This window comes from Leptopilina boulardi, unplaced genomic scaffold (assembly GCF_019393585.1).
Source record: "Leptopilina boulardi isolate dan_hultmark-lab unplaced genomic scaffold, ZJU_Lbou_2.1 LbouV2_300, whole genome shotgun sequence".
NCBI lineage: Eukaryota > Metazoa > Arthropoda > Insecta > Hymenoptera > Figitidae > Leptopilina > Leptopilina boulardi.
Genome location: NW_026137864.1, coordinates 935,153 through 953,741, shown reverse-complemented (window position 1 = coordinate 953,741; position 18,589 = coordinate 935,153). Strand labels below are relative to the sequence as shown.

General features: G+C 22.4%; 2 protein-coding genes and 1 long non-coding RNA gene across 3 annotated transcripts; 2 read left to right on the top strand and 1 right to left on the bottom strand.

The window, feature by feature from the left end:
* Window positions 1-353: 353 nt before the first annotated feature.
* LOC127282574 (cytochrome b-c1 complex subunit 7-like) lies at window positions 354-2,107 on the bottom strand. The gene is made up of 4 exons (XM_051306905.1): window positions 1,943-2,107; window positions 1,758-1,808; window positions 652-821; window positions 354-491 (listed from the first exon to the last, which is right to left on the bottom strand). Exons 1-4 carry the CDS (start codon window positions 1,965-1,967, stop codon window positions 414-416), a joined length of 324 nt encoding a protein of 107 aa, XP_051162862.1. The 5' UTR covers window positions 1,968-2,107; the 3' UTR covers window positions 354-413.
* A 620-nt stretch (window positions 2,108-2,727) lies between these two features.
* Window positions 2,728-10,915, top strand: LOC127282566 (polyadenylate-binding protein 4-like). The gene is made up of 4 exons (XM_051306886.1): window positions 2,728-3,382; window positions 5,091-5,401; window positions 5,811-6,750; window positions 10,318-10,915. The coding sequence occupies exons 1-4, from the start codon at window positions 3,190-3,192 to the stop codon at window positions 10,758-10,760; spliced, it is 1,887 nt and encodes a 628-aa protein (XP_051162843.1). The 5' UTR covers window positions 2,728-3,189; the 3' UTR covers window positions 10,761-10,915.
* Window positions 10,916-11,829: 914 nt separating this feature from the next.
* On the top strand, window positions 11,830-18,216 carry LOC127282575 (uncharacterized). The gene is made up of 3 exons (XR_007843217.1): window positions 11,830-12,388; window positions 16,453-16,563; window positions 17,409-18,216. It is a non-coding gene; the product is annotated as an uncharacterized LOC127282575 (long non-coding RNA).
* The last annotated feature ends 373 nt before the right edge of the window (window positions 18,217-18,589 follow it).

Below are 18,589 nucleotides of genomic sequence, written 5' to 3'. Positions count from 1 at the left end.
AATGAAAATTAATAATATTTCTATAAATAAGACAAAATATTAAAAGAATCTTAAAAAAAAAAAAAATTCAATAATTATTTATCAATTTATTTGAAAAATTAATTTAAGAAAAACATAAAAGAATCTCTTAAAACAGATTTCATTTGTTTCAGACATTCAGTTTCTCATATTGACGAGATATAGGGTAAAAATAAAAATTTATAATTAAAAAAATATGAAAGTAAATTACATTTAATTTTCTTAACCCAAAAGAATTTTTATTTTATTTTTAATTATTTATATAATAATACACGAAGATCGTAACGATTTTGTGGCATTAATGCCAAAAAAAAAAAAAATTAAATAAACAAATATTATTCGTAATAATTTTATTAATTTTTTTGTTATACTATATAATAATTGATACTTCTCTTCTAATCTTTATTCCATTCTTCTTTCTCTCGTTCTTCTCTCTCAACTTCTTCTAAATATGGTCGAAGATATTTTACATCCTGTAAAATAAAATAGAATTTTTTTTTTTGTCTTTCATTAAAAAAGAATAATTTTTTTCTATTTAAATTCGTTATACGCCTTTTATTTTTGTCACAGTAATCAATATTGCGCGTATTTATAATAAAAGCTATTTTCTTTTTAAATATGAATAAAATATACCTCTTCATATTTAGTCCACTGTTCTTTTGGTAAAATTGATTTTTGACAATTTAATTGCATTGCCCGACAAATACGAAAATTACGTTCATCTCTAATATGTTGAGGTAATCGTCGTAATGCCTCAACAACAATGGGATTGAACTCATGGTACATATCGTCGTGCATTAAACCTGAAAATAAGAATAATATAAGAATAAGAATAAGAATAATTAAACAAGAATATTATCAAGAAAATTTATTTCGAATATTTTAAAACCGAATTAAGAAAAATTTAAGTTCCATTTAAACTTTTTTTTTAGTTTTAATGGTAAAAAAATTCTGAAAATAATTAAATTGAAGCTTTTTTTAAGTAATTGAATTTTTAAAGAAATATTGAAATTTTTGAAAATATTAATTGAATTTTGTAAAATTTTACATAATTGAAAATAATTTAAGATAATTGAATTTTCAAATAATTAAATTTTTGAAAAATTTTATTTAAATTATGGAAAATAATTAATTTAGCAAAGAATTTTAGTTAAAAATTTATTAAGTAATTAAATTTCGAAATAACTGCATTGTATACTAAATAAAGTAGTATTTTATTTTAAAAAAATTCGTAAATTTCGATGAGCCAAAAGTTTTGAACGTTCAAATGAACAAAATTTTTTTTGCAACTTCTTTAAGTACGAATTTTATTACAAAATATTGTTTTAAATATCTAAAAAGAAGTTATTAATTTAATACTAATTTAATTTACTGTTTTATTTAACATTGACATGTTAATTTTAAATAATTTATTGATTGACAAAAAATATTTTGTTCATTTGAACGTTCAAAACTTTTGGCTGATAAATTTCGAGAGCTGATAAAAAGATGAAAATCGATTTATTATATTCAAAATAAAGATAAATACACTATATTACATAATTAAAACGAAATTATATTAAATTAAATAAAATTTTATTAAAATAATTACAGTTAAATGTTTTTTAAAAAATTAATTTCTTTTTTCCAACATTTTAATCGCAAAAAAATGAGGTTATGTTTCACTTAAACTATTAAATTTATTTTGAATTCTTAGCAATATTTATCTATATATTTATAAGAAAAACAATATACATTACCATATTGATTGAATCGTGACCAATTGTATGCCCATTTCTTAAAACCTGAACCTAAAATAAAACAATATCGTTATAAATTACGTAAGGACAAATTCCCCCAAAAAAAAACGAAACAATTGAATATTTAGTGACATAAATGACTGTCTGCATTTACTATTACGAAATTTGAAATGTAATATAATTACCGAACAGCAAATTTGGCTTGTTCATGATTCAGTAAATTTATTTGACAATTAAAAACAAATGTTTTACTTTAATAAAAATCAACTACAATTCCGAATGATTTTCCCGTGGATTTTCTTCCACTACTGAAAATTCCACTGTGTCTGACGTCAGTCAACCAATTTAATGGCGCTAAAATTTAAACTTCAGTGGATAAAAAATATTTCTAAAAAAAAACTCACAAAAACACATACATTTTTGAAAATTATAATAAAAAAATATTAAATTTATAAAAAAATATAGTAATATTTTATAAAAAGCGAGAAAAATAAGATTTAGAAATATTCAAAAATATAAAAATACTAAATTAACGTTTAATTCATTAAATCAACTAATTAATTGTTTTTTTTTTCATTAAAAATTATATATTTATTACTTAATTATTTACTATTATATTTTTTTTAAATTTGTAAATATTAAAGAATTTTTCTCCATTTAAATTTCGTGTTCACTTTCAAAATGGCCGTCTGTTTATTTCCCAACCACTTGAGTCAAAAATGTTCCAAATGAAGATAATTGTAAACAATAATAAATTACATTTTAACAATATTAAATCATAATTAGAATGCGTTATTATTTTCTATCTATTTTTTACTAATTAAATTAATATTTAAAACAAAAAATAAATAATAAATTAATAAAATTTGCTATTACAATCGGAAGTATGATGGAACTATATTTTATCGCGTATACACGTTAAACAGGATGTGTAGTGTGGTTCCTATATAAGCGTGGAGCGCATTTCTTTCGACGCCTCTTCCTCATTAAGAGTAGAGTTGTGTTCACGTGAGGTTGTGTCTCCTTTTTACCTTTAAAATAGGTCACACAACCCACTTCCAGTCGTGGATTAACTCTCTTATAATTAATTAAAAAAAAAAAAACCAAAAAAAATATAAAAACATTTAAAAATACAAAACAAAAAAATCGCAAAATCGTAGCCGAAAACCGCGAAACCTCGAGAAAAAAAAGGTGTGGAACAAAAAATACAAAGTGAAAAAAAAAAATATATAATTTTCGTTGATTTTTTCGTTCACGCGTGTTAAGAAGTGCGAAAAACGTGATAAAAGAAAAACAAAAAAAAAAACCGGAAAATAAATAAAGTCAAAAAAGAAGAGACATCAACAGGAGAATTTCTTTTGTATTCTATATATACAACTTTTTTAAAGTAAACGTTAAATCAAAAAAAAAAGAAAAAAAAAAAAGCAAAAAAATGAATCCTGGAGCACCAAACTATCCTATGGCCTCACTTTATGTTGGCGATCTCCATGCGGATATCACCGAGGCGATGCTCTTCGAAAAGTTTTCATCGGCTGGCCCAGTACTTTCAATTCGCGTCTGTCGTGATATGATCACACGACGCTCGCTAGGATATGCTTATGTCAACTTTCAGCAACCGGTCGATGGTAATTATAAAATTTTATATTCCATTAAATTATTCTATTCAATTTTCTATAAAGAAGAAAAAAAATTATATCCCATAGAATTGTAAAAATTTCATTTATACACTTCTAACCAGACTTGACACGTGCTATTCGTTCATTGCTACCATATTGGATTCCCTTCCCCTTAAATTTTATAACGTGAGCGTACGTTACGTTTCTGCACAAGGAACAAACGAGACTGCAATTCAACGAGTCAGGTTGGGTTGGATTTCAATGACGCATCCCAGACATACCGTTTCTCTTATAGTACCTTTTCATCCCATGAAATTCTTAATTTTTTTTTTTTCATCAAACTTATTTCATCCAGCTGTTGGCAAAAATTTTCCCTCCAAGCTCCGAACATCTGTTAAAAATTTTCCATAACGTATTTCACGTCCCCTTTCCCCCCCCCTCTCTCTCTCTCTCTCGCTCTCTCTCTCTCTTTTTTGTATACCCTTCAATTTTCCAGATGTTTTGCATTTATTTTATAATACACTGAAAAGTGAATGTATTTTTCAATTTTTGTTTCAATTGGAAATAAATTATTTTCATTATAATATCGAGTATTATGGAATGTAAAATGAAAACAATATGTTAACGGTTTTAATACGTGGCATTTGATTTTCAAATGTTTCAAGTAAACACGTTTTTGTTTTTATTACACGTTAATAATTTTAAAGTGACACGATTATATCAAATAAATATGTTAATTATCAGTATGAAGATAAATATTTCTTTACTATCGAAAACAAATTTTCTCCTTTTAGTTGTAATATATTTAAATTAGAAATTAATTTTTAATTTCAATTATTTTATAATCAATTTTATGGCTGAATTTATTTAATTTTTTTTCTCATATTATTTTTAAGAAATTAAAATTGATTTTTAATTTACATTATTTTAGAAATTTTATAATTAAAATTAATTTATTATTTAAAGATTGATAAAAAAAAATTTTTTTTTCTGTCTTTATAATATTGAAATTACATTTGAAATTATTGACAAAAGAAAATTTTATTCCAAATGAATAATGAAGTTTTTCCTTATTTTATCAATCTAACTTTATTTTGTTGGGAATATTTTACGTATACTTTCCTTATTTCTTTTTTTTTTTATCTCTGTCTTTAATTGTTGTTGAAGACAATTGTTATCTTTCTCTCTTTTTTTTCCAATGACTCATCATCGATTGACTCGTAAAAACCTGATGATAAATATTGTAAATTGTTTTTTTATAGTAAATTAATAATAATAATAATAAAGTTTTTCTATTGTATTTCTCTCGTTCATTTAAAAATCCAAAAAAAAAATTTCCTCTAAAATTATTTTTGTCAAGTTATTAATATTTTTATTAAACTAAAAGAAGTCAAAAATTTTTTTAAAAATATTTTTAATTTTTTTTTTAGGTTTTGCTATTAAAACGTGAATCAGATACCGTAGAAATTAAAAAAAAAAAAAAACTGAGTCAGCAGAAACCTTAGGTTAATTTATTTTTCCGAAGTGTATGATGAAATAATTTAGGAATATGTGAAATAATTTAAAAAAATTTATTAGTAATTGTAGTAATTAATTTTGTTTGTTTGTTTTTTTTTTTTAATTTAATTTTAGTGTAATTAAAAAAAAATTCAATTACAATTCTATACAAAAAAAAAAATAGAAATAAAAATTAAAAAATAAGTATTTAATTTTACAGCGGAACGAGCTTTAGATACCATGAATTTTGACATGATCAAAGGCCGACCAATTCGAATAATGTGGTCTCAACGTGATCCATCGCTAAGAAAATCGGGCGTTGGTAATGTCTTCATTAAAAATTTGGACAAAAATATTGACAATAAGGCGATGTATGATACATTCTCCGCTTTCGGAAATATACTCAGTTGTAAAGTCGCTCAGGATGAAACTGGCGCCTCAAAAGGTTATGGCTTTGTACATTTCGAGACTGAAGAAGCCGCCAATAAGTCAATTGATAAAGTCAATGGAATGTTGTTGAATGGAAAAAAGGTAAGTTTTTTTTTTTTCCTTTTTTTTCCTTCAAGAAACTAGAAAATAATTTAAAAAATTAAAATTATTTATTTAATTCTAACAATTAATAATTTTTATTTATGTATTTTTTACATGACCTTAAACGATAATAATTTCTTTGAAATTTTTTTTTTTTATTTGTACCAAAGAATATATATTTATTTTTATTTATTCAATAAACGGGAGTAAAATTTAATTATTTAAAAAAGTTTCCAATTTAAACTTTTCAATTATTTAATAACAATAGTTATTTAAAAAATAAAATATTAATTAAATTTATTAAAAATAAAAAAAGAAAAGACTTTTTTTTGCGTCTTAAAGTTGATTCGAGGCATTTAAATAATTTCCATTTAAGGAAAAAAAAAATAATAATTGTAATTATTTACAGGTATACGTTGGTAAATTTATTCCACGTAAAGAACGTGAAAAGGAACTTGGGGAAAAAGCAAAACTTTTCACGAATGTTTATGTGAAAAATTTTGGCGAAGACATGAGCGATGAGAAATTAAAGGACATGTTTGAAAAATATGGCACGATCACAAGTCATAAAGTCATGAGTAAAGATGACGGTAAATCACGTGGTTTCGGTTTTGTTGCATTTGAAGATCCTGACGCAGCTGAACAAGCAGTTATTGAATTAAATGGACGTGAAATTTCTGAGAGTAAAATAATGTATGTTGGACGCGCTCAAAAGAAAGCCGAACGACAACAGGAGCTTAAACGTAAATTTGAACAATTGAAAATTGAACGTATCAATCGTTATCAAGGGGTTAATCTCTATGTAAAGAATTTAGATGATACAATTGATGATGAACGTTTACGTAAGGAGTTTACTCCATTCGGAACAATAACATCGGCTAAAGTTATGATGGAGGAAATACGCAGTAAAGGTTTTGGTTTCGTTTGTTTTTCATTGCCCGAAGAAGCAACGAAAGCAGTCACCGAAATGAATGGACGAATTGTTGGTTCAAAGCCACTTTATGTTGCATTGGCGCAACGTAAGGAAGATCGTAAAGCACATTTGGCATCACAATATATGCAACGTATGACAAATATGCGTATGCAACAAATGGGACAAATTTTCCAACCAGGCACTGGAAGTTACTTTGTGCCAACAATTCCACAACCGCAACGTTTCTATGGACCGCAAATGGCACAAATTCGTGCGTCACCACGTTGGCCAGCTCAACCCAATCAAGTTAGACCCAATGCCCAGACTGGAGGCTCTGGTTTTGCAACAATGCAAAATCAGTTTAGAGCTGCGCCACGTGTACCAACTGCTCAAGCGGGCGCTATGCGCAATACACTTTCTGCAAGACCAATTACTGGTAAGTGTTTGCTTTTTTATTTATTTACAGTCATGAAAAATTTCAAGGAAATAGGAAAAAAAATTACAGGGTTCAACAGACTGTTTGCATTTTTTTTTTTTTTTTTTTTTCTCTAAATTTTCTCAAGGTTTTGTTAATTTTTTGTTTAAATCTAATAACAGGGTGGCTATCGAATTTTGAAAACCGGGAAAACGATGTGAATTTCGTTACGCCTTAAAAAAAAAAAGTGAATTCGCCTTGAATTTTTTTTTTTTTTTTTTTTTTTTCAATTCACATTTTGATTTTCTTTTAAATTGAAACATGTGATGAATTGTTCTAAATTTTTTATCAACCTTGAAGTAAAACGTTTCTAGAAAAAATTAAGAATTTATGAAAACAAATTTTATAACTAATTGAAGGTGTCCATGCGGACCTTGAAATTCTTGAAAAATTTTTTGAATTTTATAACAAAACCTTGAATTATAAAAAATTTCCTAAAAAGGATATTTATTTTTTAAAATAATTTATTACACTGACAATCAAATTGTTAAATTACCAAAAATTTCAATTTAAAAACCTTTAAAAATTTAATTATTTTTCAAATTTTCCATCTAAAAACTTTGTAAAATTTAATAATTTCAACTATAACTCTTTTGAAATATAATAATTTTAAATGATTTTTCTTTTTTTTTTTTTTTTTTTTTTTTTTTTATTTTCTTTGAAATTCAATTTTTGTCTGTAATTTCTAATAAATTCTTTATCAACAGAAATCATAAAAAATTTCATTGAATATTGCAGGTCTTTGAAAATTTAATTTCTTTTAAAAAATGTTATCTAAAATTTTTTTTATAAATTATTTTCAATTCTGTAAAATTTCATTATTGTTTGAAATTTTATTATTTCTAAAAATTTCAACTAAAACTTTTCCAAAATTCAATTATTTTTTAATAATTTTAATATTTCTTTAAAAATTCAATTATTTAAAAAAGTTTCAAATAAAAACTCTAAATTTGAATTGTTTTTTAGAATTTTTGTTTTAGAAATTTGTCCTACTTAATTAAAATTAAGGAATTAATAAAATTGATTTAATATCTAATAACATTAGCTAGTTAAAATAAAATACTTAGTAACTAATTAAGTTTAATTAAAATAAAAAAAAATCGACTTTTTTTGCGCTTTTAAAATTGATCCGAGGCCTAAATTCTCTTAATGATTATTGTTTTAATACTAGAATACAAGAATTGAAAAAGCCTCGAATTTTGTTCGAAAATTTTATTGGCCACCCTGAATAATTAATTTATCAAAAATTCATAAATTTTAAGAAATATTTTTAACTGAACAAAAAACTAGTTTATAGGGATCTAATTTATTTATTCAAAAATTCATTAATTTGATTGGAGAAATAAATTTTTAAAATATTTTAGTTTATATATCTAAACAAGATGTCAGCTATTTTTCATCTGATATTATATATTAGATTGAAAGATTTAACGTATAATTTTTGTTTATGTTATCATGATTAGAAACGATAAGCATAGTCTTCTGTTTAATATTTTTGATTTCTTTGATATCACTGATAAATTGTATATATACAATTTGACCTTTAGACTAAATATGAATTTGTAATTAAATTAAATTCATTGTATCTTAAACGATTTATTATAACCTTTAAAAATTATAAATATTAATATTTTTCTTAAAAAACGTTAAAATTTTTTTTTATTACAATAGAATTTGGTAGGAAGTCACTTTTTCTATAAAAAAAATTTCAAAAAAAAATGATTTTTCTACTGAAATTTGTTTCCTAAAAAGAAAATTGTGTTGAAAAACTTTTGATTATTAAAATTAAATTTTTCTAAAACTTTTAAATTTCTAAATAAAATTTTTTTTCAAACTACATTTTTTTAAAAAATAAAAAATTTAATATTTTTCCTTTCGACGAGATAATTTAAATTTCACATTAAAGAACAACTGATAAGACTTCAGAGAAATTGCTTGGGATCGTAATGTAATTGTTGATCGTATACATTGTGAACTTCAGCTTTATTTGCCAATAAAATTCAAAATTTAACGAAATATAATTTAATAATTTAACGATATTTTATTGAAATTTAAAAAATAGGAAAGAATGAAATTTTCTATATGAATGGCTTCTTTAATACTGTTAATTAAGGCGTTTTTTTTAAATTAATGTAGTAATTAATATATTTGTTTTGAAAATACTTGTAATCACAATATTATAAGAAAGCTAGAAGTTTTCGATTCTATTTAATTACTATTTAGATTGACATGACTTTCAAATTAGAAAGTTTGTCAATAAAATACACTTTCGAATACGGTAAATTTAAATTGTTGTCGCGGTAAAAATAGTTTTCAAGTTTTCCAACCTTTGACATTTATTTTTTTTTTTTTTTAGTACAAACTAAGCTCTTAACTACTTAGCTCTTTCAAAATTCAATTCTTTTGAAAATTGCAAATCTAAACAGATTTTGCAAAATTAATGATTTTCAATAATTTTCAAGAAATTTTTCAAAAATTAAATCAGAACAAAAATTTTCGATACAAAATCTCTTGAAATTTGATTAATTCTAAAAATCTCTGGACCCTTATGGAATTTAATTATTTTTAAAATTCATCGCCAAGTTAATTATTTTCATTAATTTTTTAATGAAATTCTTTTTAAATTCAATTTTTATTTTAAACTATTTTTCAAATTAAAAATTTTATAAAATTCAATTATTGTTTAAAATTTTTTAAAAACTCATTAAATAAAATGACCAAAAATTTGAATTTAAAATCACTTGAAATTAAACTATTTTCAAATATTGCAATTTAACACTTTTTAAAATTTAATTATTTATAAAATTTTCCCTACTAAAACTTTGTGAAATTTAATCATTTCAACTATAATTTTTGCAAAATTCAACAAATTTTTAAAGTTTAATTTTTTTGTCTGTAATTTCTAATAAATTCTTCAACAAATTTCAATAAAAAAAATCACTTATTATTATTATTATTATTAATTACTAATTATTTTTCAAAAAATTTGAATTGTCAATTTTTGAAAATTCAGTTACTTTTAAAAAATGTTTATTTATTTATTTACACTTTAACATTCAAAATGTTATCTAAAATTATTTGATGAATTATTTTTAATTTTTTGAAATTTTAACAAAATCTTTTGAAATTCAATATTTTCTAAAAATTTCAACTTTAACTTTTTCAAAATTCAATTATTTTAAAGCATTTTTCAATTATTTTCAATTCAATTTTGTAAAGATTGGAAAATTAAATTATATTCAAAAAAAAGGTTATCTACAATTATTCAATTATTTCAAAAATTTGAAAATAAATTTTTATTTAAGAATTTATTTTGAAATATTAATAAATTCGGTAAATTATAAAAAAAAATTTATTTATTTATTTTTAATGATAATAAAATAGTGAAACTAAATTGATCTGTGATGGTAAATAAATTTTAATTAAATAATATTGTAATATTTTGAACATGGAAAATAAGTGGGTGTAATTTTGGGAGTTTTGTAATTGAAAATAAAAAAAAAATTCCTTTTTTTTTTGTTGTTGTAGGTCAACAAGCAGTGGGTGGTGCGAATATGCAAGGACGTTCGATGGCTGGCCCAGCGGTTGGAGTATCACCTCAAAGTCGTCCATCGAATTATAAATATACAGCAAATATGCGTAATCCTCCACAACCAATGCCAATTCCAGTACAAGCACCTCCAGTGCAAGCGGTTCACATTCAAGGCCAGGAACCATTGACTGCTTCTATGTTGGCAGCTGCTCCATTACAAGAACAGAAACAAATGTTAGGAGAACGTCTCTTCCCATTGATTCAGTGCATGTATCCACAACTCACTGGCAAAATCACTGGTATGCTATTGGAGATCGATAATTCGGAATTACTGCATATGCTTGAGCATGGTGAGTCATTGAAGGCCAAAGTCGAGGAAGCTGTAGCTGTGCTACAGGCTCATCAAGCCAAGCAAGCAGTTTCATCAAAGAAGGAGTAATTTTTTCTTTCTTTCTTTCTTTCTTTCTGTTCAATTTTTTTTTGTCAATTCGATTATTATTATTATTATTCCAATTATTATTATTATTAATCTTCTGTTCACAAATTCTGACATTTCATTTTTATTACAATAAAAAAAAATTTTTGAAATTATAATATTCCGATGTTTTTTTCTATGTATATTCCCTGTTCGTTAGAAAAAAAAATTATTTAAATTTTCGATTTCAGTTAAAACATATGGTATACATATATATATATATATATGTATTTAATTTAATTTGTATTTTTTTAAAAATATATATATATATTTTTAATAATTATTAGTAATTGATGAATTTAATGATTTGTATATTTTTCGATATTAATAAATATAAAAGCCAATTTTTTAATTACAGTAAAAAAAACTTGACAATGCTTAATATTGGTTTATTAAATTTATCTGAAAGGTTAATTTAAAAAAAAGCTGAATTTATAAAAAAAATTTTATTTTAAAAAATTCAAATTATTTCCACATTGAAATTTCATCATCAATCGGCGAATTATTAACATTGATTTATTTATTAAATTAAAATAAATTCAAATTTTTGATTAAATTTGTCTGAAACTTTAATTATTTTTTTTCAAAAAGAAACTGAATTTATAGTTATTTTTAAAAATTCAAATTATTTGCCACTGAAATTTCATGAAAAATCGGAAAACACGGAAAGAAAGTACATATCAAATTTTATAAAAGTATTTTACAAATTGTAGGACAAATTGTGAAAAAGCGAAATTTTGATATCACAAATACTAAACTTAAAAATTTTTTTTTTTAACTTATTAGTTAAATCTAATACATTTAATAAATTTTAATATAACTTTATATACAAGTTTTTTTTTAAGTTTAATATTTCTGATACAAAAGATAGAAATAAAAATAAAATACTTTTATTTCGTGTATTTAATACACTTTTTTTTCGTGTATTATTGATTTATTTATTAAATTCAACTTTTTCATAAACTAATTTAAAAAAAACTTGTTTTTAAATTTTTTTCTATATTCAAATTATTTGCCGCTGAAATTTTACAACCAATCAAAAAATTCAAAATCATGTGCTTCTAACTTCAAGTGTCAAAGAGGTTAGTTAATCAATGTTTATAATTGGTGAATAAGATGGAAGTTTCCATGATTTATTTGAAAATTATTTTTCATAACGATATAATAAAGTGACTTAATGTTTTTTTTAATTGTTTAAAATAACGAGTAATTACATTTTAAATTTATAGACATTGTGGAAAAATGTAGTATTCGCTAAAATATTTACTATTTCAATTGAATCAAGAAATAAATTCGTATTTACCAATCAGATTACATCATATTTCGCCGTTAAAAAGCGTTTCTTGATGCAGTTTGGCAACATCGCATTTCCGGTGTTTTTCTACAAGCAGTTTCCGTTTCTGTTTAAGTGCGCATAATTTGTATATTCTGTTGACTATTCTCGACACTCTCGTGTGGCTATTTATGCTAAAAGTTATTTACATAAAAAGAAATAGAAGATCATTGTACATTTTCATGGTGTTAATATACATACTTGTTGACGCGAAGTGACGATTGAAATTTTTTTTTATTGCGGAAGAATAAAAAAAGAGGTAAGAGAAATTAAATATTGAGACTAATATTTCGTGAGTGCAAAAAATATTTCTTTGGTGTCACGTGGGAAGAAATGTGTGTTTGGTATTATATTATTCATTTTCACCCTCGAATTTTAAAAATAAATATCGAAATCAATTTTCTTGTCTTTTTAGTTAATGCTGTTTTAATAAAGTTTATAATAATAATAATTCTACATTAAGATATTTATCGCCACGTGGTCTGAAATGAATTAATTTTGCAATTAAAGTAAAATAGTTTAATTCTTTTTTAAAATAATTTAGCAAATTGAATATATCTGTAACGAATTTATGTCCACGTGCAAAATATAATCAAATTTTGTACGATCAAATGGAACACGATGCTGAAATTCACAATTGTTTATTATGAATTAATTTTAAAGAAATATTTTTCTTTATTTTAAGTAAAAAGTTCTGTGAATTTTTCATCTCAAAAGATATTTCTTGCAATTTTTTATTGATCAATAAATTATAATTAAAATTTTTTTTTAGATAAATTATAAAATTTCTCGTCTTAAAAAATAATTTTTTTTTTTTCTAATCGTTTATCATAAATGTGAATGAACAATGAAAACATTGAAATATATATTCTTTTATATTGACGAATTTTTAATTTCTAAGTTTTATTTTAATTTACAAAAATAAATTTTGTAATTAATCCTAGCAAAACAAACAATAAATTAGGCAATTTTTGTAGATGCATTTTGACAAAAAGGGAACTGAAATATTGTAGGATTAAGAATTAACTATAATAATTTCCGTATTCATTCATTCATTCCGTCTGTCCACACTTGAAGTTAGTCGTATTTTGTTCCTTTTGTTTTTCTAAAATTTTGACAATTCTTGATTTCGTAATATTTTATGGTTAACACGACGGATATTTTTATTCATCGCCATTAATTAAGTCATATACTAAGTGACAGTTTAAAGTAAAAGAAAAATATTGTTCATTGTGTGCAGCACCAGTATATTTCCTACTTGGTATTTATAGAAAAAAAAGTTTCAATTATAATATAATTTTTATTATTATTTATAAATATATTATATTATATATACATTTTTTTAAATATAATGATTATTACAGATAATTAGAACATTTTAACTTATAATTATTATTTATCTTTCATTATTTTTTCATTATTCATTATTATTTATTATAAATTATTATTCATAAATTTATTATTATTAATTTGTTTTTATTATTAATTATTAAATTGTTATATTTTTTTATCTATAAACAATATAAAAATAGTTTGCTTTTTTAAAAAATTTTCAATTTGATTTTAATTTTTAATTTAAGTTTAAAGTTTAAAACATTACAAATTTTTTTTAGGTTTTATTTTTTCAAAATTTTTAAATATTTTTTAATTGCTTACTACTTTTTAAAATATAATTAATAATTTTCAGTTAATTTAAATTTCTTTTTGATTACATAATTTTTTAATATTTATTAATTATCAGTTAATTAAATTTTTTGAAAAAAAAACATAAATTTAAAATTTTTATTTGCAACGAAATATTTATAGAAAATACAAAAAAATATTTAGCATAACTAATTTTTTGTAATTTGAAAGATTATAAAAAATTCATCGAACATTGACTTTATCAAAAATATTTATTTCTAAAATTTTAATATTTATATTTTAAAATTTTTACTTTAATTTATTTATTTATATAACATCAAACTCATTTTTTTCTGTGTATAAATAAATGATAACGTGAAAATTAGAAATATACCTATTATTAATTTAATACTCCACTGATGCAGAATTATTATTATTATTATTATTATTATTATTATTAATATTATTATTATTTTAAAATAACCAGTGCAATTAAAGTTGGACGCGCGCTTGCGCGCGTGTAATTTTGCTAGTATATAAATAAAGGCAATTTTCTACGATTTCAAGGTATATTGACATTTTCCCTTATTGTTTTATTATCAGACAATATTGTTCCGAGTAATAAATTACGATTATGAATGCATTTAAATATTAAATTTCTTAAATTATCATAAAATCAAAGAAAAATATGGGACTACCCCAAAATGAATAGTTACTAATTCTTAAAATAAAAATAATATTTATTTTTCGATAAATATTCTTGGACAATGAATGCTTATTTTACTCAAAATTTTCTTATTCAATTTAGTTTTTATATTAAAACCTATTTTATTGCAGGCCTCGGATTATACGACTTTTTCCGACTTTTTTCGTCTTACTTTTAATAAAATGCGATTTTTTTTACATTTAAAAAAAAAAAATTTTAACAAAATACGTTTTTTTTAGTACACAATGCTAAAATTCTTCACTAAATTAATTATTTTTAATAATTTAAATGAAATTCTTCATAAATTTAATTATCTTGAACTATTTTTCAATTAAAATTATTATAAAATTTAATAATTGTTTATAATTAAAAAAAAAAAAAAAATTGGCAATTAAAATGACAAAAAAATTTTAATTCAAAATCACTTGAAATTTAATTATTTGCAAAAATTTCAATTATTTTTAATAATTTTTCTAATATTTTTCAAAAATTCATTTATCTAAAAACATTTTTCAAATAAAAAATTTTGGAATTCAATTTTTATATGTGATTTCTAATAAATTCTTAATCAACAGAAATCACTTAAAATTTCTTTTATTATAATTATATTGAGCCAAAAGTTCTGAACGTTCAAATGAACAAAATATTTTTTTCAATCTACAAATTATTAAAAATTCTAATGTCAATGTAAAATTAAATGTAAATTAAATAACTTCTTTTTAGATATTTAAAACAATATTTTGTAATAAAATTTGTAATTAAAAAAGTTGCAAAAAAAAATATTTCGTTTATTTGAACGTTCAAAATTTTTGGCTCATTGAAATTTAACACAATCTTTTGAAATTGAATTATGTAAAACTTGATTAAGTATTGCCTGAAATTTTTTTGACCATCAAAATCAAAAACTATGAGAAAATTTTTAATTCAAATAAATTGCTTAAATCAGACTTGAAAAAATTATAAAAATGGAACTTTAAGAATTTTTTTTTAGAAATTTTGTTCTACTTAAATAAAATTTTGAAAATTTGGCTTACAATTAGTTCAATTTTGAAATATTCAAAATAAATTTTCTTGATAATATTTTTATAGAATTATTCTTATTACAGAATTAATAAAATGAATTTAATATATTAGTTATTTAAAGTAAAATATTTATTAAATATTTATTAATATTTATTATTTATTTATTATTATATTTATTAATATTTATTATTTATTTATTAATATTTATTATTTATTTTATTTATTAACCAATTAAATTTTGTTAAAATAAAAAAAATCTATTTTTTCGACTTTTTTTTTTGAATATAAATCGACTAAAACGACTTTTTTTGTGCCTTAAAGTCGATCCGAGGCCTGTTATTGATGTATGGAATTCTTTTTCCGATAAATTAAAATTGTAATTTTTCAAAATTATCATAAAAATAAAAATTTTAAAGATTAAAATTATATAATTTTTCAAAATTATCATAAAAATGAAAATATGGGCGCAAATCCACGAATTTTGTAATTCTTGAATCGAACACTTAAAAATCTGAATTATTTTAAATTAAAACTTTGGGTATCATTTTTTTTTTTGCTAAATTATATACAAAGGAACATTTATGTACAGTATTAGAACAAAATATTTATTTGACAATTAGTTTTATAAGTTAAAAAGTGTAAAAAAAAAAATATCACTTCAGTTACTATGAAAATACATATCTAACAGACATATTTTGTTAAAAAATTTTCACTATCCCATTAGTGTGCCACCACTAAAACTAAAAATACGAAGGTTTGATTGAGTGATAGCACATTTTAAAAAAATTCAATTGAACGTCTTCTTATGAAAATATCTATTACGGCGTTGGATAAAAATAAAAGTTCAATACATTTTTCTTAAAAGGTGATGAAAAAACAAAAATTTTAAGACCTTTTTCAATAATGTGCCTCTAATTGTATTCATGTGGCAACAATTTAAAGATGATAATAAAAATCGTGATTTCATTTAGGGGAGACCGGAGCTGTTTGGCGCAGGGGTTGCTTGGCGCACTTGAGTTTATTCAAAAGTGTTAAGTTACTTTAATTTTCCTCTTTATTCTGCTTAAAGTACTTGATGAACTGTAAGTTTGTACAAAATTTCATTAATATTCATTAATTATTGTGAAGTATAGATTAAAATAACTGATTTTGGCACTCCAAAGTAATTTTTTAATCTCTTCATTTTTTTGTGATACATTAAAAAATTAATTTTAGAAGAGCTCAAATATTAAGTTTTGAGCTCTATACATTTGTTATTACAAAAAAAATTTTTTGATTTAAATTAACAGTTTTTATAAAAAATTAATAAATATTTCAAAAGTACATTCGGGGTTAAATGGCGCGGTTATCTGAAAATTTCGTTAAATACATTAATAAAATGAAATTGATTATATGAAATTTACACATTAATAAGCACCAATAACAATCCTATTCAAAAAATTTAACCGAATAATGGTTTTTAAATATTTATAGCGTTATTATCAAAAAAAAAAAAAAATATTTTTTGATAATTTTACAATTTCATTTAATTTAAATGAAATTTTCTAATTTTTATATTTATAATAATTTTATTGTAAAATTACAGTACAAGACTTATTTTGTTAAGTCTTATATTATTTAAACTTTAAATCATATAATTTAATTTTAATTTCACTCCTGCGCCACTCAACCCCGGGCCGGGGTTGCTTGGCTCGCTTTGCACAGCTTCAAATAAAGTGGTATAAAAATAAAAGTATTAAATATATTTCAATTTTCTTTTATTTAATTAAAGCTGATATGTTACAACAAGTTTTCTATTAATAACTTTTTAAAAAAAGCAAAAATGAGTGAGTTACACAACAAAGAGTAAAAAGTGCGCCAAATAACCCCGGTCTCCCCTAAATTTATACATTTTTGAAAGGCACAACTGCATTTTTGCTTTAAACAGGTCAATCTATGGTGTGATCGAAACATTTTCATACATATATTTGAACACAAAAACGCCGCTTAAGGATTTTGAGTGAAATAAATTTTATTAAGTTAAGAATATGCTGAAAACACTTTTTTGGAGTCTTTACCCCCTCTTTTCTCAAAATTCTGACATGTTAAGCAAATTTGGATGCCAGAATCGTGTTCAGAGGACAAAAATACTTTGGAAACCACTCCGATATCAATAATAAAAAAAGTTGAATTTTTCAATTTTATATGTAATTTATTAACATTAAAGAGTTAAACATTGACGGCGTGAGCTAAAAATGAATCACGCATATGAATTTGTAGTGCTAAAATGTACTTAAACGTGTATACAAAGTGACATCAATGTGCCTGCAAATTAAAAAAAGAATTTTTTTGTTTTTTTTTTTTCAAAGTTAAAAGTTTCGTGTATTTGACCATATTATATAGATTAAAATACTTTCTTTTTTCATTAGCTCCACGTGTTTAGTTTTTGCTTCAAAAAAATTTTCGAAATTTTTCCCATATTGCAGAGGATTATTATTTTTTTTTCCGTTTCTTTTCATAAAATAAAATGAATGAAAATTTTTCTCAAATATTTATGAGAAAACTTGTCAAAACACGTGTTTTTCGGTTAATAAAATAGAAATATTTATTTTGGCAATGTGTTGATTATTCTGAAAGAAAAAATAAAAAAAAGTAATAATATAGTAAATGGGAAATTCTTGAAAACGCGTGCGTCTGTTTAATGTCGATATTTATTGCCTTGTTTAGGGTTTTCAGTTTCTTAAGTGTCCCTTTTTAATCCGCTCAACTCATAAAGAGTCCATAATATTTCCGTCAACGGAAAATTTTCAAAAAGCAATAAATTTAACATGAGTGACAAATTTTTCGTGACAGAAAAAGAAATAACAGAAAAGGTCGGTCCTTTTTTTTTATTTTATTTAGTTTTGGTAAATTTCTAAGGATTTTCCCTAATAATTTAAATTTTATAAATTTGAAAACTTTTTTTTTAGATTTATAAATTTTTTTACAGTTATATTTTTTGTTTAATCAAATTTTTATTTATTTAATTGAACATTATTTTAGATTGAAAGGATTAATTAAATTTTCTTATATTTGAAGTGATTAATTGAGGACAACAATATTTTTTATAATTATTAATTTTTTTTTTTA